Here is a 23,560-nt window from a genome sequence, read left to right on the forward strand (position 1 = left end):
TAAAACTAATCTCCTCAACCTATAGTTAAAAGTACACTTATACACTAAATAAGTTCATGTGCTTGGTTCGCTTCAATCTTCTGATTTCATGCTTATTGTCCAGTAGCCGTATTACTTCCTCGCTGTTGTGATTTATTAGTCCCAAATTAGCTTTATGATCTCTTTGATTTTAAGCCAAGTTGAGAATACTTCCGCCTAACCAGTATAATTGCTTGATTTTGGGTCTGATCTATTCTGCTTTTTGTTTAACTTAATGTATACAATTTAACCATCGAGGTATATGCCGAGGTATTTAGCTGATTATCCTTGAGGAATCAGGCATTATTATCGGGTTGTGATCATTTCGGCATAACGCAAATTAAGCTCTATTTTCCAGGCTCTAGTCTATTTGTAGATCTTGTTGATTGCCACTTGTAGTTTCTCTACAGCTTTAGGTCGCGATATATCTTTTGACATGATAACTGTTTCGTCGCCAAATATTCAAAGTACTATTTCTTCTATTTTTGGGATATAAGTAGTATAGAGCAAATACAGCAGTGCTCCTGACACACTAACCCGGGGAACTCCAACCAAAATAGGTATAAGTATTGAGAAAATCCCTTCATACACCGTATCATCGTGGAAGTGAGGAAGTTGGAAAAAAGTTGTAAATATATATTGTACCAATTTTTCTCAATAAGCAACTCTTTAAACTGAAAAAATGATCAGAGTAATAAACTTATTAAACCAGGTTATATGTTTTTTATTAAAAAAAGGATTTTTTTATAAGCACGTCAGCCATCAATATAACTATGCGTATCGATGGAAGCCGGTATCAGATTGAAATTCTAAAATTGTTCGATTCGACTAAATAACACTTGAACCATCCATGTTGGATTAAACGGAAAAATGCGTTGGAAAAATGCAATATTTTCTTTTTGTGCTTGGAACGTAACTAAACCGAATATTGGAAAAAAAACGGATACTAATCTATCCCGTTTTATTGACATCCCTACAAATTAACTTCGATTATTTTTCAATAAACTGATACACTCCTGTGAGCTTTGGAGCGGTATTTACTCAATATCCTATTGCCGTAATTTGCTTATATCGGAAAATTAACACTGCAGTTTTATTTGGAACTGTGAGTGGCGATATAAAACTCGGACATTTCATTGACGAAATATTTCCAAAAACTTTTATTGCAATACGATTTTTAATTAAGATTAGGACAGGTGATGTTTGAAATTCGTTAATTAAATATAAATTGGCTTCTTTCGATAATTAGTTTCGTTAGTTTATATCAAATATTGGGGTTCTTAACAACTAATGTTTTATTACTTCGACGTCGCTCTCGTTAATATTAATACTTTAATAGAATTCTCATTCAATAAAGCGTTTGGATTCATAATTTTGCTATTCGGATTATTTTTTGCCAAAGATCATGGTTCAATTTTATATTGTCACTGATCAGGTAATTAAAAATCAAATTATTATCATCCAATTCACTAGTATTGGTGCTGCACTTCTTCCTTCTTCTACTACAATTCGATCATACAGAGTGGAAATTCTAAATAGATTATTATAAGGCCGCAGACGGATAAAATACGCAAAAAGGCCATCTCAATAACAAGACTGCGTAAAACCAAATATCTTCTAAAATGGGTTTTAATCATCCGGCAATCAGTGGATTCAAGAATCAGGGTCCCTAAAATCTTTAGTTGGCTACTTCAGCATAATTTGTTTCAAGCCTGACCCTAAATTATAATAGTGCCCAAATGTTAAATATATGAAGAAGTATTGGCAAAATAACCATTCTAGCTAGTATTAATTATGAATATAGCATATCCCTAGTATCACGTACACCATCTTAAAGGAATGAACATTGCTGTAGCTTGAAAAATTAGCCCAAGAATATTTCTGCTATGGATGCTAATTTTGTCTCCTGTATTACTAAATACTTGAACATATTGCTGGTAGTATGTCCATTGACAATATTGCTATACGGCGAAAACTACTACAATTCGATCATACAGAGTAAAAATTCTACATAGATTATTATAAAACCGAAGGCAGATAAAATACGCAAAAAGACCATCTCAATAACTAAAACATTTAGTTGGTTACTTCAGCATAATTTGTTTCAAGCCTGACCCTAAATTATAATAGTACCCAAATGTTAAATATATGAAGAAGTATTGGCAAAATAACCATTCTAGCTAGTATTAATTATGAATATAGCATATCCCTAGTGTCACGTACACCATCTTAAAGGAATCAACATTGCCGTAGCTTGAAAAATTAGGCCAAGAATATTTCCGCTGTGGATGCTGATTTTGTCTCCTGTATTACTAAATACTTGAACATATTGCTGGTAGTATGTCCATTGACAATATTGCTGTACAGTACCAAAAAGAATTCTCCAGACCTTCATATCGTTTTTTTATTACAGTTCAACATCACACCTGTTATTAAACACTTTTTCCGTAAATTCGCACACTTTAGTTGACTTGACACTAAATCAAATCGTAACATAAAATCATACCATTTCGTATTGGTCTATAGACTGTGTAACATTGAAACTTAAGAAAGGTAAGTCATTTTTCCAACACCTTTGAATAGCTTCAACACTCATATTAAAGAAATATTGGTTATGGCTCTGTGTACGTTTTATTTTAAGATCTGATATCCACTATTACAGAATAGTTTCTGAATAAGTAGTATTTTATTCTAATCTATCGTACGAGACATAAAATAAATTAATTAATATTTACATCTGACAATACCCAACAAGAAACAGCTAATTTCCCGCCATCAAAGAAAGCTCAGATATCTGAATTCAATAAAATTGTATACAGATTAAGTAAAGTTTTAATCAAAAATAACTGGTTTTCACATTTACCCTACTAATCGCTTTACACTGAAGTATGTTCAAATAAAGGGTTGTTTATTCTGTTTCGACAAGAACTTATTTTATCGGTTCTGTGCTGCTTGTAAAATAATTATTGATTCGAAAACTTCTCTCTTGTGTTTCGTATATTTCCGCCAACATTAAATGTTTCTCCTTTTTACACACATACACACACGCAGTCCCTCACGGTGTTATTTTTCGTAAAACGTCCGTTATTTTGAAATGTCTACGTATAATATATTCAAAGTTTTTTTGGTAATGCGTCGTGGATATTTAAATAATAAATTATTTTAGATTGGATAAAATAAAATTATTTTAGATAAAATTGTCTCTCTGGAAAGTATAAATATTACATATTTTTAGTTAAAGTAAAAAATAATTTGAAAAATATTTTATTTTAAAACAGAACATAATAATTGATGCAAGCTTTTTATCAACAAATTTACTTCAATCTCGTTATTCTACATTTACAAATTGATTTCGTTATATTTAAAGTGGCATAAAATATTTTTAAGTTAATACATATCGGAATCAGTTTAAAACATATATTTTTGGGCACAAATCATAATATTGTTTAGTGTAAGCTGAAAGGTAATTAAATTGGTCGTTCTACTACAAGAAATTGTTATAAAACAAAGGTAATTTACTCGAACAACATTATCTGTATTTATCAATTCCCGTCTACCAATTTCGAGTCCCGTAATTTTACTGTGATCAATCATAGTTAGATATTGGCGTCTATAAAACATTTAATATAAATGGCAAATGTGCTTATACTATTACACTCAATATTAATCCCGATTCCGATATTGGGTTTACACCAACATAGAATTTACTAAATTACTTCAGAGCCATTGCCAATAATCTAAATAAAATGATACCAATAATTCAAATAACTGGTTATAATTATTTGGTGCAGTACTTAATCATTAAAGATTTCCGATAAAAGGTGCTAGTAGTCCTTAGTGATATTTTGGTGAGTTGTAGCCTAAAAAACTAAAGTTTTTTTATTGTGCTAAAAATTCCCAGTGTCTATAGGTATTTTCAATTCACAAATATGAACATTTGGGTGAAAAACAAACATGTCCTGCAATTTTTTGTATATCCAGCATAAGTTTTCGACGAAGTTTGCTACAAAAATTTCATATACACAGAAATAAAATTTTGTAGCAATATGGAACGCAACTACCATCCTCCTAAATAATCTCATAACTCTATAAGATGAATAATCCAAATTAAAGAAAATACCAAAAGGAGTGTACTCACCAACGTTGGTGGGTTCATACATTGTCTGTGCGTAAGTATTGTTCGAAATTTTTGTATGCCATAACACACCTCTCCGGCTGTAAAAACTTGTTGTAAATCGTGTTGTTCAATCAAATATGTGTCACTTATATACACACATATTTTTCTTTGTATTTTGAGAATATATGGCCTGGTGTGAACAACAGTAAATGTTCGGTGAGTTCAGTTAGAAGCCCATTTTCTTCTGTTTAGTTGGCATCCGAATCTTGTGGAAACATATACTGACTTTATGCACACTTGTCCGGCTAAACCAGTAACATTATATTAAATATAATTTTGTATATTATTTGGTAACTGAAAAAAGAACAAAAATATTAGGGACTCATACATAATAGACAAAACAAATGAAGACTAAACTTAAATGTTATCAATAGTGTTATTTAACTCGATATTACGTTAAATGCACTTTAAACATAATTAAATGTACTTGAAATAGTAAATACTTACATTAGTTTTAGCCTGAACTATGCTGGCTGGTTCCAGCCTTGTAATATTTTTCTTCATTGGAACGAAAATACACAACTTCAACATCAATTTTTCTTTCAAATCGATTTTTTTGCAAAACTAACTTTTATTTCGATTAAAGCAAATACGTAGAATTGTCATAAAGTGCTTTTTCAGAAATAGTCATCAGGTATATTCAGCAATAAGCCTAATTTGTTTTAAACTTATATTTTTATAATTGAAGTTCGTAAGAATTAATGTAACATACTAGCTCTTGATCACACATCTTCCTCAAAAAAATTACTATAGCAATTTATAATCAAAGCAACCAGTTGTTATAGAGAAGTATAAAATATTTAAGAAACTTTAACCTAGTTTTCTACACCACCAATGCATTTAGAGGTCTGTGTGAGCTTTAAATCTTAAGTTTATAAAGGCAATTACACAAACCTTAGGAAACCTAATATTCCAACTTTTGCAGTTTCCTAATTTTAGCCCCTAAAATATTTTTTTTCTTATTGCCTTACTGTCGAATTTAATTTCCTGTCTTGAAACTTTTCCATACTTTGCTCATCAGTCAAGAATTCTGTTAATTATTTCAAAATCCAAAGCTAAATATTATTAATATTAACGTTTCCGGTTCAGTGTTGTTCTTCCGCAATATTTATGACTATTATTCGTCCATAGTTATGTATATAACTTTATATTCACCGAGCATATAAAATTCATTGCTCCAAAAACAACATTTGATTTTCTTTATATTACCGATTCGTTTATGGTATAATAATATTTTTTTCCTGAATTTTAATGGCGCAACCTCAGACTATTTTTGTTGTTGAACGTTTTAAGTAAACAACATAATAAACGAAAATCAATAAAAAGCCAGAGCTTGAATAAACAGAAATTAGAACATTTCTAACGATACCAAGTTCGTTAAAATTCAGTTTTAACAAGCGGTTATTTGCCCTTTAAGTCTGAAAAAAATACATTATTAGGCATTTTATTGGCCTGTTTGATTACAATTAACAATCGCGTCAATGATTGCGCAAAATGATCAATTAATTCTGAAAACTTGTTAGCACGCTTTTAATTCATAAATATCTGATAATTGTATCGGATGTTCTAACACAACGTTATTGTTGCTAGCTATTAATTTTTTTAATATATCTTAAAGTCTCCTTTTACTAACCGTGAGTTTATCTGGACTGGACCTACAGTTTAACGTGGACTCCGAACCACGGTCCTCAGCATTAAGCCTACCGACTGGGGAGTGAGCAACTTTAGAAATCATCCCAGAAGACATCCGGTCTTACCCAGCCTGGTTACTGGCGTGACTAGGATCATTGTCCTTGTCGGGTATTACATCTTGCCTAGGACAATCACAAGTATTCTGAATCTTAAATAATTCTAGAAACTATACTAATATATTATATGCGACGTTACGTTTATTAATATACACATATATATATATATATATATATATATATATATATATATATAATATACATACGTATATATATTACATATACGAATAATAATCCTTGAGCATTATTTTTTCAGTTATACATGTAAATGTACCTTTAAAATTATAACTTTGATTTTAACTATAAGTTTATCTTCTGGTAAATTATAATTTGCATCGTTATTAATTAAAATCTGTAGGTATCGTAGTATGATTTATATTCTACACTTTGCCCTACCCTGTTGACTTTTTTGCTATTTTCAAGTTATCTGTTGTAATTTCCTCTCAAATGCCTCGATGTCAATAAAAATTACAATGACTATAAGGAATTTTACGTTGAATCAAATTGTGGTATAATAATTTTTAAACAACTTTTTGTTTCGAAGTTAAACAATGAAAAGTGTATTTTTGAGAACTTAGTAGATTTCTATTTACGCCACATATCTTAAAAATTATAAATCCTAAAACAATTTAACATGGATTCTCGTGTCTTCCACCCAAAATGCATATATTTTGAAATTATTATCTTTGTCCAATAGGTAAAAAATGTTGGCACATTTTCCATATATATAGTCGTGAAAAATTTCAATTCATTCACATCATTATTCAGTCATTTTCATTCACATAATTACAAGGTAATTAAATTTTCAGGTTCATTTCAGAATTAGAAAGAATTTTGTATTGAATCTAACGGTAGTACTACTATTTCTATACAACCTTCAGTTTTTAGATTTAACAATAAAAAAACAAAAAGATTTCTGATTATGGCACATATCAAATATACGTTCTACATTAATTTAACATGGATTTTCATTTCTTTCAATTCAAATTAAATATGTTTTAAGAGTTTTATCTACATCTGAGTGGTAAAAAAATGGACATTTTTTCCATATAAAATTTGCAATTATTACCAATTTTTTTTTATCACTTCCATTCAAGTAGTTGCATCTTAATGACAAAATAATGAAATTACTTTAATAGAAGTTAATAGAAGTAAAAAAATTAGTGAATTTTGGTTTATGTTGGATATCTTTTTTTGATATTGATATGTTTTACTTCACGCCAAAATACATGAATTTTTATAGTTTCATCTTCATCAGAGAGGTAAAAAATTTTGGTACTTTTTCGAATTGGCGATTTTGTGTCATTTTCAAGTTTGTTAATGTCATTTTCGTTGAAATAAATACAGGCTAATGAAAATTTCAGCGATTATAAACAATTTTACCCTAAATCGAATGATGTTAAAATAATTTTGATGTAGTCTTCAGTTTTTAAATTAAACAATGAAGAGTGTATCTTCGAAAAAAAAGTGAATTTATGTTTGTGCAACATTATTATTTTATATTTTACAATATTTTACAGCAATTTAACATGGATTTTCGTTTATTTCGCTCCAAAATACATATATTTTGCGAGTTTAATCTTAGAGGTAAAGAATGTTTCTTTTTCTGTCACTTTTTCCATATAGGTTATTAGTCGTCAAAATTTTTGAGTTTTGCCATATTAAAGTTGTTTGCTGTCATTCCCGTTCAATTAATTTTAGGATAATGGAATTACAGAGATTACAAATAATTTTACGTTGAATCGAGTAGTACTATAATAATTTTTACACAACCTTCAGTTCTTAAGTTATATAATGAAAAATGTATTTTCAAAAAATAAGTGGGTTTCTGTTTATGTCAGATCATAACTTAAATAGTATAAATTTTAAGGTAATTTAACTGCGATTTACAATTATTTCATCCCAAAATACATATATTCTTTTGTTGTTAGCCTAAAAATAAAACAGAGTTGTCATATAATACTCCCACTCTAAATACTAATATAGACAGAGAAAGAAACCCAACATCAATCACAATTTCTTTTGGGTATATTAAGTACATTAAATCCATTTTTTAATCAAAATGTCAGCTACTGTTTACGTCACACAATTGTTTATTTGACAGGTATCTCTTTAGGTGGGTTTTATCTATAGATAAGCTTTAGCCACTACATTCGCTGCTTCACTAATTGGAGATCTCTCTCCCTAATTACTGATAACAGAACGTACTAGCTTTACAGGTATTTCACTATAGATTAATGTAATGAGTTTGTTACTGATGACGGATTTTTCTTACCCAGGTACATATTGATTTGGTTGATATTGATTCAGTTTATACTAAACGAAATATACAGCCGTGTAATCGAATTCCTATAAATATTCCGAGTTCAATATATAATAAAGCATCAATAATAAGAAATCGTATTTATAAAAAGCAATTTTCAACTGACGACGACAAAAAATCAATGAGTTTTCACCTGCCGGCGAATATCAATTTAAACACGACTTCAGTAAGATATTTAAGACTTTTAATTCAAATTTCCACAATGTCTTCATTATTGGGGCTTCAAAATTAAATAATATATTACGAAAGGTGATACCAAAAATCGTTCTCCTCAAAGGAATTTTATATGAAAAAAATTAAAATGTAATCTCGAACATTTAAATACCCTCTTAATTAATTAAAAGATAACTTATCTTTCGTGCTATTTCATTTATTCGTTAATGTTTTATATTAACATAATATTATAACAAAAAGCCATTTAAATCCATAAGGCTTTCGCGGAAATTGTTAATACATGATAATTTTGTGATCCAAAAATAGCAAACAGTACTCTCTAAAACTACAATTATTTGCAACATGTTTCTTTTCCTTGTATAAACTAACGAGAAATATAAGTAGTATTTCCTGTTATTTATTAAAAAATAGTATTTGAAGAAATTCATGGGGGATTTAAAGGCTGTCTAATTGACAGTTACTCTAAAATCGAGTCGTTAAAAAGTTTTAATCGCCCGTTTGTTGCCAGTTTCGAAATTGCTCATTTTAGTAGAAATAAAAAATAATAAAACCATCAAATCATGAATCAAAGTTATGAAAAAGTTCACGTAACTAAAAATAGTACATAGTAGTTGGTTTTCAGAGGACGTATTTATTAGTTAAGAACAATAATAATATTTTATATTTACATTTTTAATAGTGTCATAATTATTTGTATAAAACCCTTTTTCTCATTTAATTTATATACTTCTGCTAATACAATTATAGGCGTACAACTATTCTAGAACTAGTACATAGTAATTGGTTTTCAGAGGACGTATTTATTACTTAACAGTAATAATATTTTAATATTTAAATATTTAATGGTATCATAATTATGTATAGTATGATACCCTTTTCTCATTTAAATTATAATATTTCTTCTAATACAATATGGCATACAAATATGCTAAAAACAATACATAGTTATAGGTTTTCAGAGTACCTATTTATTAAAAACAATAATATTTTTATATTTCAATTTTTAATAGTCTTAGTTATGTATTGTATGAAACCCTTATACATTTAAATGGTAATATTTTTAATACTATTAGATATACAAATATGATTTCGTCTTTTTTTTTGGGGGGGGGGGGATAAGAAAATGACATCTGTTTACTTATACAATGAAATATAAATGTACTCAAAGTATACAACTTTCTCCCATTTTTCAGGCAATTCGTTCACGGATTCTCTCTCTGTAGAATTTTTTTCTTTGAATAAGGTCCAAATTATTCAAACAAATTTCGATGCTTTTTCGGAGAAGTGAACCGTTCTCCAGAGCTGATAGCTGACTTCATCGATCGGAACAAATGATAATTGAATATGAATATAGCTAGTATGTTTTCATTTCCCTATATTGATATCTGCTCATTATTCAGTTAATTTGTATCCAGTGGACATATATATGTACTGTGATAAACTAATATTTATTTTTTTAAGTTATATACTTTATGCAAATAACCCATGTGAATATATTAATAGTTATATAATAATGAAAGAAAATCTATACATTATATGAAATAAATTATTAAGTTATATTTTTTGAGTTTCAGGAAGTCTTGTTCCTGTCATTGACGTAATAGATTTTACTTAGAAATTGTACATTGTAGAGAAACTGAAATAACCCTTAAATTTTCTTCATCAGATCTCAAATAGACAATGGGCGAGAGTCCCAACAAAAACACAAAAGGCAGTTCAAATAATTGCTAGAAAGCACTTAAAACCATTTATTGAAGTACGCATGTGAAGTTGGCATGTAAAAGAAAAAAGTTCAAATATAATTGGACCAAGAGGAAGTTCTTTTTCCGCCAATATGAGGTTTGTTTAGAGGCTAAAGCAAATTTAACAAGCGAGAATTTTTATATTTCGCTGATTCGGCTAATAAAACTTTCTCGTTTACAAACAAACTTCTTTTATTTCCGATATCAGAAGCTATTATATAATATAACAGCTGAAATTACTTCTGTTCGATAAGTTGAAATTGTTTATCAATATTTTTCAATTTTTTATTTAAATCTATCATATATTGATTACAGTTTTACATAACTCTTAATATCCTTTAATTTTTCCAAAAGATAGTCATTAGTTTTATTCAAATAGTTCTTGGACTTAATGAGATATATTTAAATATCAACTAATGTTTTCTAAAAATAAAATTATTTGTAACCTGTAGAATGTAATGAGAGATGATACCCATTTCCTCTCTTTTCAGATCAAATCAATTAGATTGTATTGATATATATTTACATTTGTAGATAATTGTGAAGTTCCTTCTAATTTTTTTTTTCAAATGATATTCACTAGTTTTTTCAACTATTTTTTGGATTCATTTTAGTCATATATTAGCTAAAATATATATAGATATCAACCAGTACTTTCTAATAATAAATTCCTTTGTAGCATTTTTTCCTGTATAAAATACTGGAAGATATAAGTATTATTTCCTGTTATCTAAATGTATCATAATTATGTATTATATGATAACCCTTTTCTCTATTTTTGGCTGTTTAATGTCAATTTTATTTATAAAATAATTTTACATAATTTCATTTCTTATTTTACACCTTATTAGTTTTTCAAAGAAAATATATTTTTGTTAAATAACGTTTTCTATAGATTTAATACATATATGTTGATAAAACTAAAACTTTAAGCGTCTTAAGAACGATACAATAAATTAAATGTTCCCAAATAGAAAGAGTGCATGTCGTGGTTATGTGCTTTACTTTTGGAAACATTTTACCTGTTTTGCTTTTCAGCAGTGAATGGAAATAACGAATCGCATTCATCTCTTTGGAGTTGTCGCAGACTTTTAATGAAAAACGGCTGAACTGAAAAGAAGGTTCTTTTTCACATTACATAAGCGGTGTCAAACTTTCAGTGGTGAGAGCATAAATAAGTTCGAATTTGTTTTCTTGATCAATACTTTGATCATTTCGATATTAGATAAAACACTTATCGCAAATATATTGAGAAAAAAATTAAATTTAACTTTAGGGCTTTACCGTAACATGATTTTTAGTAATATGATATAGATATCGATAACAGAAATTATGTTTAAATAGATATATTCATAATATGTATTATCAATACTAAATTAGACTTTAAGTAAAGAAGAAAAAACTGGTTAATATCCAGCATTTCGTTTATTGTGTTTTACTTATTAAGCATTAATAAGTAGTTTACAAAAAAATCCAATGTTTTTTTGGCATTTTTCTATCTTTATATATATAACTCTTCTGTCGGTGTATATGTCACTAAACTCTTTAAATTTTTTTATATGTGGTTATGTGAATTGAGGAATTGTTTATATTCACAGCCGGACCCAGTAGCTGGTGCTGCCATCGGGTTTCAGGATTTTTTTTATCTTTAAAACATTTTTCGTAAAGAATTAAAACTACTTAGTTATATATAATTATCGCAATTTATATTGATAAAATTATAGGTTAAACTGATAAAAACAGCTAACGTAAAAAACTCTTGATATGTTACAACAATCTAATGATATATTAAGGCCATTAATACATGTTCAGTTCAATTAATTTCTATGGAAAATGCCGAGGCTATTAATAATAAAACTCCTCTAAATTTCTCTAAAATATTTTCACAAAGTAAATTGCATTAAACCTTGTGTGATTCATTACAGAGATATTAAAGGCCAACAGCTGTTACTGGCATACGTTCTCAATTAATATCCTTCCTTTTGCCTAATAAGAATATTTTTCATAGTTTTTATTTTTATGATTTAGAATTTATTTTATCCAGTTTTACTTTACGGTATGACCCATGTGGTATCTCATTGTTGTATAGTATTTTAAAGTGTTGTTTTATTTTATAACCGAATCACTGTACTTTTATAAATTCCATTATCGATCTCATATACCGAGGATTCATTTAACTGTTCCGGTATAGTTTATAATATTCATTCAAGTTTATTTTCTGTCTACATATATTTAATTTAAACACAAATGCTACGAAACTAACTGCATGAAGTTGAACTTTTTTTAATATGAATAAATAAACCCGAATAAGTAGGTCATTATTCGGTGTTAATTCAAGCGATATTAGTTTCCATAATTTTCCATTAGTCTAGTAATCTCCCTTAGCGAGTGTTCGACATCAAAACTCCCTTTCCTTAAATCCCATAGCGAAGATTCTAAAGTCCAGACTCACTAAAGTTCACCCATATCTAGACTGTTTTAATTATATTTTTAGATAACGAAAAACAATGCATATTAACGAGTTCGTAAAACGATTATAAAACGGCAATGCGTCGTTATATCAACGAGGCACAGTTGAAACAATTAGCGGCATACGTTATGAGCTAAAATTATGCTATAAATGAAAAAGTGTTATCTTAAGGTTATATTTTTTATCACAGAACGTACATGTAACTCACATAAATGGACTAAATATACGCTTAAATGCATAAAATATAGAGTTTTCTTGATATCATGTTTCTGCCGCACTAACCGCATTATTCACGGCTATAACTTTAAATTAGAACTGCTTTAAGTGTAATAAGTTATAAATGGAAAACAAGTTAAATTACTAGTTTTATTTTTAAGGTTTATAGAAATAATAGTGCGTGGAAAATATATTCATATTTACGATAAAAATATTTTAAAAATTTGCTGTAAGAAAATGTTGATTCAAATAACTAATTTTAATTCTACATATTATGCTAGATGACTTATTTTCTATTATGCACACATTTCTTAATACAATATTAACCTTATCTTTTTGTATACATGTCAAATTTACAACTAATTATGACAATGGCATTTCAACTACCTTGCATAGACATATAAATTATACATAATAACAGCGTCTTTAAATACCATTAGGTAATATATGTGGTGTTTTGATATTTGGCGTTAAGAACTTTTTCCATAATTTCTTTATTGTAGAACTTCTTCTGAACTTTCTTTACTGAGATTTTTTGAACCAAGCATTTATCTAAAAACACTTTTGAAGCCAGCTTTGCATCTTTAAAATAATTTTACAGGGACTGCAACAAAAAGGTAATTAAACGGAGCAAGATCCGGGTTATACGATGGACGTATTAAAATTTCCCACCAGATCTCTTTCAATTTTTGTCAACTGACTAAAGATGTAAAGGTCTACGGTCTGTTGATCAATTCTGGCCATAAAATATGACCTAAATAGCAAAGTATGACGGTAGAATATCAATTTTCAAAATCGTTTCACTGAATAAAGGAATGAATCTTCTTTAATATCTAATAAATGGTACATTGTTTTATCTGAACAATTTACAGTAGGAAACCTGTCTGTCTTAGCTAACACAATAACAATTTAAAAAAGTAATAACTATGAGCAAACAAATTACATATCAATATTTATATGTGATAAAAACTTTATCTATATTTGTATTTTATTGATTAATTGTGGCGTCTAAAATGAACCTTAAACATTTAAAATGACTCACCTTGTAACAAAATGTAAGAAGTTTAAACATCACAAACTGTATATTTTTGTATCTTTTTGTATACGTGTCAAATTTACAACTAATTATGACAATGGCATTTAAACTACCTTGCATGGACGTATAAATTATACATAATAACAGCGTCTTTAAATACCATTAGGTAATATATGTACTGTTTTGATATTTGGCGTTAAGAACTTTTTCCATAATTTCTTTACTGTAGAACTTCTTCTGAACTTTCTTTACTGAGATTTTTTGAACCAAGCATTTATCTAAAAACACTTTTGAAGCCAGCCTTGCATCTTTAAAATAATTTTACAGGGACTGCAACAAAAAGGTAATTAAACAGTGCAAGATCCGGGTTATACGATGGACGTATTAAAATTTCCCACCATATCTCTTTCAATTTTTGTCAACTCACTAAAGATGTAAAGGTCTACGGTCTGTTGATCAATTCTGGCCATAAAATATGACCTAAATAGCAAAGTATGACGGTAGGATATCAATTTTCAAAAACGTTTCACTGGATAAAGGAATGAATCTTCTTTAATATCTAATAAATGGTACATTGTTTTATTTAGACAATTTAGAGTAGGAAACCTGCCTGTCTTAGCTAACACAATAACAATTTAAAAAAGTAATAACTATGAGCGAACAAATTACATATCAATATTTATATGTGATAAAAACTATATCTATATTCGTATTTTATTGATTAACTGTGACTTTTAAAATGAACTTTAAACATTTAAAATTACTCACCATGTAACAAAATGTAAGTAGTTTAAACACCACAAACTGTATATTTTTGTATCTTTTTGTATACATGTCAAATTTACAACTAATTATGACAATGGCATTTAAACTACCTTGCATGGACATATAAATTATACATAATAACAGCGTCTTTAAATACCATTAGGTAATATATATGCTGTTTTGATATTTGACGTTAAGGACTTTTTCTATAATTTCTTTACTGTGGAACTTCTTCTGAACTTTCTTTACTTAGATTTTTTGAACCAAGCATTTATCTAAAGACACTTTTGAAGCCAGCTTGACATCTTTAAAGTAATTTTACAGGGACTGCAACAAAAAGGTAATTAAACGGAGCAAGATCCGGGTTATACGATGGACGCATTAAAATTTCCCACCAGATCTCTTTCAATTTTTGTCAACTCACTAAAGATGTATAGGTCTACGGTCTGTTGATCAATTCTGGCCATAAAATATGACCTAAATAGCAAAATATGATGGTAGAATATCAATTTTCAAAAACGTTTCACTGGATAAAGGAATGGAACTTCTTTAATATCTTATAAATGGTACATTGTTTCATCTAGACAATTTACAGTAGGAAACCTGCCTGTCTTAACTAACACAATGACAACTTGAAAAAGTAATAACTATGAGCAAACAAGTTACATATCAATATTTATATGTGATAAAAACTATATCTATATTCGTATTTTATTGATTAACTGTGGCGTTTAAAATGAACCTTAAACATTTAAAATAACTCACCATGTAACAAAATGTAAGTAGTTTAAACACCACAAACTGTATATTTTTGATCAAAAACCTACATATGCTCCGCTACTCACAGAAATGTACATTAAACATATATTTTCTTGCATAGTCCGCAATTACCACATTATGCATGGTTATAACTTTAAATTAGAACCGCTTTGAGTGAAATAAGTTATCAAAGGGAACACGCCAAATTGCAGCTTTTATTTTTTTATTGCCCTTTGGTTAAGAGAAAAAAATCAAAGGGAAAATTTGTTCGCAGCTATCCTTGCAGGGTAATATGAAAAATTAAACGGCATGAAAATAACTGGCTTTAATTGAAAATGGCACGTGTTTGTGTTAAAGAATTCAAGTAGATATTACCTGTCAGTTTTTTTTAATCCAATTTTAAATGTAAAGTATCTTGGAATTAAAATAGACTTCGCACACCCAACTCTTTAGAAATTTACATATATTACAATAAACTACCCATTCTGCGATCTGACAATGCTACATTTGGTTTGGTAAATGCGTGCTGTGTATTTTCACCTACTATTTTCCCGAAAACTCGGCGTACTAGTGAAATTTTTAATACAATGTGCATCGCAAAGTGAGGGTAAAGGTGAATTTTTGCAAGCAACAGGAATGTAGAGTTTCAAAAACAAGACTAGTGCCCGTTAATTGAGGAGGAATGAACGAAAGATGAGCAGCCATTTTATCTTGGTGAAACAGGATTTCCTTCGATTTGATTGAATTGCGACGTTGCCGTTTTTCCTTGGAAGTATCGGATTCTGGGACCAATATATTTTAAGTGGAACTAAATCTCTTGGATGCTAAACCGAAGGGAGCTATTGACATTAATGAAGAGGAAGAAAGAAGAAAGATAAGATAATTTATTAATCAATGATTTTTACGGCCCGACTGACTGACTGATCGAGCTCACCTTATACACAGGTTTTGCTCCTTATGACTATTGTTTATTGTTATTCACTCCATATGGTTTGATTAAACAACACTTCTAGAATGCTACCAGAACAACTAGTGGGCAACATTATACAATATTTAACCATTAAAATCTCGGTAATTAAAATAAATAGTAGTAATTAACCATTAATATATATTTCAAGATCTTATTTAACGAAATAAAATAAAATAAATTGAAGAACCGTTCAAATGTTGAAAAACACTCGGTAGAAAAAATGTAAACGTAATAAATTTATCTGCAAAGAGCACATAGACATCGAGGATGATCTAGAATTTACTAAGGCCTATTTAAACACTGTGGCGTTTACTTTGCGCCAATACAGCAGGGTTTAACGAAGGTGATCTTAGTTTAATGTCAACATTAGCAATTTTGGTTATTATTATCTTACAGTTTCCAAGTTCTATTTCTATGGCTTTGCTCGAAGATTCGCCGTTTATTTCAAATCCATTTAGCGATTGTTTGGCCGATACGCTTCCCATTTTAGTTCAATAAAAACATAACAATAAATTTGTTATAATAAAGGAAATCATGCTAGTAACCGGTATTAAACTTGCAGAAAATATAATAACTTAAAATTAGTATTGCAAATTTTACTATATTTGATAGTACTATCGCTCTTAATTATTGATAATTGAATAACTATTTATTTTAATCGTTTAAAATTAATTCACATTCCTAGCAACATAATCTCTATCGAAAAATGACTACTTCTTTAACATTAATTTGACCAAATAAATATTAATTGAGATACATATTATACGTAAGCCTAGAATATATTCTATACAAAAACATTATTTACAAATTATTTACAAAACATTATTAGTTTTATAAAACAGCAAAAAAATATAGGATGAAATAACAAATTTGGTAGCAGAGAATAATAGGACTACGTAACGTTTATATGTTTTCATTATTTTTCCGAATGTAAAACATAAAGATATACATTGTCGCTTTATTCAAAACACTCAACAAAAACGATACCTTTATAAGATCAATACAGACTAAAAATTGTGGCAAAAAAATTATTTCAAGTACCGTTTCTGTTCATCTCAACTTTGTTTAATATTCTTCAAATATTCTACGTTTGAGAATATATTTATACGGGTTTCAAAATAAATATGTTGTTATATTTTACCGTGAAAAATTCATATTTTTCGTTGTTAAAATTTACAAAAGTTAAAAGGGTAAAGTACAATAATAGATAAAATAAAATCTGACTCATTGTTGGTTTTATAATTTTACGCTTGCATAGGTTTTTTTAAAAAGACCACCGCAACTGTTTAAAACGCTATATTACAATATGTCTGTTTGATTTTATAAAATCAAAATATAAATGTTTATAAAACATGCAGATGGAAGCAAATTGGACATAGTATTCGGAACATGTTAAAAGCGGTCTGTAACACTTTAAACAACATAATTACCAAAACTTCTTATTGAAAATCATTATTGAAATATAAAAATTGGAAAAGTCTAGGCTCAACAAATCAAATCAGAAAAAAAGGTCGAAATTTGGAAATCTTCAAGGAATCTTCTTTGGTATCATTCAAGACGTTTCAGCACTCGAGCATCTGTTTTATTCTTCCGACCTAGCATCATGTGATTTTTTTCTAAAAAACTACCAACTATATTTTAAACAATCAACGATCGCATAAAATGAAACAGGTAAAGCAAAAAGAATGTATATTAAAAGAGATTTATATCCCGAGGTATATAATTATAAAATAATTAAATTTATAGGAATGTAGCAACCTAAGCAATAATACTGCAAGTTTATTGCGTAATTTTTCAGTCTCTATTTACTTTTTAATACATTAATAGTAATTTATACTTTTCTCCTGCTTTATCTCACCTTTTAAATCAAGAATTATATTTCTGCGGTCTATCTAGACGGGGTAAAATTAGATAAACAAAATTTTACGATTTGCTGGAAATAAAAGAATAAAAGAGTTTATGGTAGACCATAATTCGTACCGAAATAATTCTCTTTCTCCATAATAAGACATTATACGAGTATATGTATAGGTATATATATGTATATGTATATATATATATATATATATATATATATATATATATATATATATATATATATATATATATATATATATATATATATATATATATATATATGTATATGTATATATATATATATTAAACATACAAGTAAATATACCAATATTATTAACTATTTGGTAAAAAAATGACAACAGTATAAAACTATATACGTGAATTTTAGGTTGGAAACATTAATTTTTTATTATATTAATATAAGCTGACATCTCAAGTTTGAAGGACAGGCAGTCATATTAAAAAATTGACAAGTATTTTCATAAACAATAACAATAGGTTTCAATAGGAACACACAATAAATTTGAAACAAAGGATTGATAAAAATGATTTACAGCGGTTCTAGAGCGTTATTAATTTTTAATAAATTGTGTTGACAGCATTTGTACTTGGTAGATTTAATTGAAAATTGGAAAATTCCGCATACAACAATGGACGCAAGTCTGTTGTAGAGATTAACACACTGACTGATATATTACAAGCTTAAACTAATTAAAGTACATGCAGCCAAACGGTTTCCTTAAATTAATTAATATCATAAGAATACGGAAAAGATGTTTCCCATTTTATAAGGCTGGTGGTACATAGTTTAAAAGTTTTTAATATAAAAGTTTTATGTTGAACTATCTAAATATAGACTACAACGCAAAATATGAACTATTAGTTATCATAAAGTTTTATTTGAAAATCTCATCTTTTGTTTTGTTACAGGAAACATGAAGAAAGGCCTGATTTAGAAGATGAAAAGTAAGTAAAATATGTATTAATATAAGTAAGATATTACACGATAATTAGCAATATTCTTACTTATTTAATTAAAACATAAACACATTTATTTAATACGTATTTTCAACAATATTGAAATAGATTTAAAAGGACAAAGGTTGGGGTATTATCTTGGCTTTTGTTTAATTATTATTCAGAGGTGATCTTTAAGGGGGACTCTATCTAACAGGAGGGTTGTCGGAGTCATGTACAGAAGGATAATTAATAACCTTCACTATGCTGACGATACACTAGTTAAAATAGATCAACTGATACTTCAGTACACAATAGCTGATGGTGATAAAGATAGCTCATTAATTATAAAAATCTATACTAGAATATCTTTATTTTTTATTCACTTTGGCAATAATGTTGTTTGAAACAAAAAAATCCTAAAGGCAGTTTCTATTATTTTTATCAATATATTTAAAAGGGATTTCAACGTAATATAAGAATGAACATTATTTAAATCAATTTTAAAGTGGATTGTGCATTTTTGTTTTGCACTCAGAGACATGTGTTGAAAAACGATATAATAAAATAAAATTGTAAGTGGGGCAATCCCGTAAGATCCACACTATTCACGATAGTGTCCTTAAAATTGGAAACTATTCTTTTACATGGGATTTGTCTGAAAAGAAATTACACGCTTTTTGAAGATAAAATGGAAAACTCTCGTATATTTTAACAAGGACTTTAACCCATGATACAATATATCATTTCCTAACGGGAACTTTCTTGATATAGGAAATATTTCCGCGTTTAACAATACTGGACATCCAATGCTTTACTTGTTAATTGGAATAGATTTTTATTATGAGATAGTTTACTTCCATTTTTGAAAACATAATTTCCATAAAATCATTATTCTCATCAGTCACTAATAAAATATTAATTATATTACAATTGTTGTTGTCCTATTTATAGGAAATAGAATGCAGCCAGCCTTTTAAACAATGATAAACTTTAAAGCTTCCAGCGTCCAACTATAACAATTACGAAAATTATAATTTTGCTAAGTGCATTGCTACTGTATAACCCGTATTTCTATCATAAAGTTTGTGGAAACCTGTTAACATAGAGAACAGAGATATTTTTGATAATATTAAAATCCCATTTATTATTAATTTCTAAACTAAACAGTTCAGAGAGATGTCATTTTTTGATGAAATTTATTTTTCACAATTTAATATGATATGATGCCCTTTTCACTTTTATTCTAACAGTAAAATAAGAACTGACTGCATATGTTCCACTAACATTAATCGATTAATTTTTACTTAATATTCTATAGCTTTTAGACAATTGAGATTGACTTTTCCCTATCATAATATGTATAATACTTGAACTAACAAAATACCACCATATTTTAGATTACTACAATACTTTAACAATCATTCAGGAGGTGCTGTTATTGTATTTTATTTTTCATAGATCATTGCTACCTTCTAAACTAAGCTAAAATTATATTATGGGATAAAATAAAACGCATTTTTAATCTCATTAATTATTAACTTCTAAACTAAACAGTTCAAAACGCATGCTGTATTTTTTTATGAAAATTATGTTTCACAATTTAATATAACATGATGGCCTTTTCATTTTTATTATAACAGGACTACTGCATATGTTCCAATAACATTAGTTGATGCATTTTTACTTTAATATTTTATAGCTTCCAAATAGTTGAGGTTAAATTTCAGCAAAGGTGATATTTATAATACTTGAACCAGCGTAAATACCACTAAATTTTGCTGCGCTACAATAGACCAATTAAAAGGTGTTGTAATCATATTTTATTTTTCGTAGATTACCGTTAGCTTCTAGACTAAGCAAATCAAAAGCTAAAAACGCATTGTGGCATAAAATAAATCACATTTTTAGTCTACCTGGATACTAAAAGATTAAGCTCCATATCCTGTATGTTGGCCAGGGCTACTGGTATTAACATCCAACTGAATGCATAATCTCAATCAAAAAAATCTAACGAATATTTACGGGTCAAATAAGCCCACGGAAAAAATATAACCGGGATTTATTTGCCCGTTTTTTATATATAAATTGGCGCATGTTAAAGCAAAACAACATATGGCTAAAACCATCAAACAAATAAAGATCAAAAATTGAAAAAACCCATTTTACCATTGTCATTTAGTTCTGTTTTTAGCAGAATATTTTTACCTCCCATTGCAACAGAAAGAGAAATATGTCGAAAAGTTTGAATTTTCATTTTTCACGCAATAGCAAACAACAGTCTCCGAACTTTTTTCATCACTAAAAAAACTAATCCTGAACTGTGACTTCTAATAAATGCCCTTTAGCTAAAGTTTTTATAGAAATTAAAAAGTTTTTTCCGCAAAAATGAAACCTTATTGAAGCAAAAAATTAGCCGTTTCGAAATATTTTACGAATTACTACATGTAATTAATTGCGAAATAGAATAAAGGAACTATGTAATAAAAAAAAGTGAAGGAATTTTTAACTCAATGACAAAATCAATCTACCTAATCAAATAAAGAAAGTTCTTTTAATAAGAGAAAAAGGTCTAAAGATTTAATTAGAAAGTTTTGTTGGTTTAGAAGAAAGCTGCCAGTAAGCTCGATGATGAATTAATTAAATCTACGCCTTTTTAGTTCTGGATATGACTAAAGTCTCTAGAGCACAAAATTCTTGAATTTAAGTAAATTTACGTAATTTCCCGAGTAAAAAATATGCAGAATTTCTAAATCCTTTGGATCAATTGGATAATTTTGTCTCTTTTGAGTAAAAGTTAAGGGAAATTCCACGGAGAATTCCTTCTTGTTTTCTGCTCTGCGGTATTTAAAATTTCGCTGCTTAATCTTGAGGAGCCCTTAAATATTAAAATTTTGTTTTATATCTGCCAGAACAGAATTAAAGCGCTTGCTTATTTTGGAGGGAGGCTATTTGTTTTAAGTCCTATTTTTAAATTGGAGTATATATTATGCCACAATGCGCACGTTTTAAAATTGCTTATTTGCATGTTTTCTTTCTCTTATAGTCCCCTCATTTTACTCTGTCAACAATTGGTGTATCAATTAATATTCAACTGTAAATGAATAATCTGCATTATTAATTAAAATACATCTGAAAAATAAATCACAAAAAAATTTATTATAAGTTCATAATTTAATGTTACATGATTGTCCGGTTCTTATTAGTTATAATAATATAGTCCTTCCAATAAAACGTCCAATGCACGTCGTTAACACCATCGAACGTGTTGCCAGATTGAATGTATAAAAACGTAAAATCCCTTTTAAATTCGGAGCATTTTTTTCTCATTTTACTAATTAGCATGACTCTAGTTAAAAAGAGACAGAACAAAGTCTGATGTGTCCGAATAAAACCAAACCAAATCGGTATACAAAATTCGATTTGTGTTGATACTGATCGACACGGTTGTCATTTGTCAATATAAATATAATGAAACAACTCTAACCTACAGACTATTGTGGCTTTTTTAAATAAATGTACTTTAGGTACTTTAACAAATATGCATTAAATATACTATAATGTTAAAATAGTTTGTAATGTATAATGTTATATTTGTTTCGTTTTATTTATATTAGTATTTTATTGTCAGATTCAAATTAAGAGAAAACTTAAATTAAGTGCGGCAACGTTGCATTATAAATTTTGATGTGTGCATTAGTTATTTTATTGGAAGGAAAAGTACATATTATTGTCTCCCGCATATTTTATTTTATTTTCTGTATGCTTTATACTATTGTTATTAAAAAGTCTTAAAATCTAACATAATGTGATATTACTATCGTTATTTCCTCTATTTTTATTTTAATACTCATTTCAATACTCATTTTATTTCCCGTATTAATATTATATATTAATAATATTCCCAATTAATATCTATAAATGTAATATAATCTATTACTTGCCATTATTGTGTTTATATTAATCATAATTTACCATAATAGGATTAGTTTTTCTTTGTTTTATTTACTAACTAAAATGGTAACTTTTTAAATAAATATTTATCAGTTCGTTATATTTCTGCGGCTATTAAGGTCATTTTATATATCTGCTGTACATTAGTTGATCAATTCTTAACATAAACTATATAGATTTAACAAATTTCTCGACAAATTACTATTAACTAATGAAGTTTTAATTACAATTACCTTTATAATAATATTTGAATATTACAGAAGGTAATTTTACCTCACGAAGACTACAAGGGCTTGTAGAGGGCCTTGTAAACCAGAGCATAGTTCGTTATAATATAAAACTATCGTTCGACCCTCTCCATGGGTTTTCTAATTTACATTCAACTAAGTTGATG

The 23,560-nt window shown here is 28.2% G+C and overlaps 1 protein-coding gene across 1 annotated transcript in view; it reads left to right on the forward strand.

Moving 5' to 3' along the window:
- Window positions 1-23,560, forward strand: part of LOC143197508 (putative receptor-type tyrosine-protein phosphatase mosPTP-1) — a 277,664-nt gene that overhangs the window by 126,267 nt on the left and 127,837 nt on the right. The window contains exon 4 of the mRNA XM_076406044.1: window positions 19,186-19,221. Within this exon, the coding sequence (XP_076262159.1) occupies window positions 19,186-19,221 (36 nt within the window). The remainder of the gene's footprint in view (window positions 1-19,185; window positions 19,222-23,560) is intronic.

The sequence above is a fragment of the Rhynchophorus ferrugineus genome, unplaced genomic scaffold (genome assembly GCF_030347505.1).
Source record: "Rhynchophorus ferrugineus isolate W39M unplaced genomic scaffold, kcgeb_rfMv2 rfM5, whole genome shotgun sequence".
Taxonomy (NCBI): Eukaryota; Metazoa; Arthropoda; class Insecta; order Coleoptera; family Curculionidae; genus Rhynchophorus; species Rhynchophorus ferrugineus.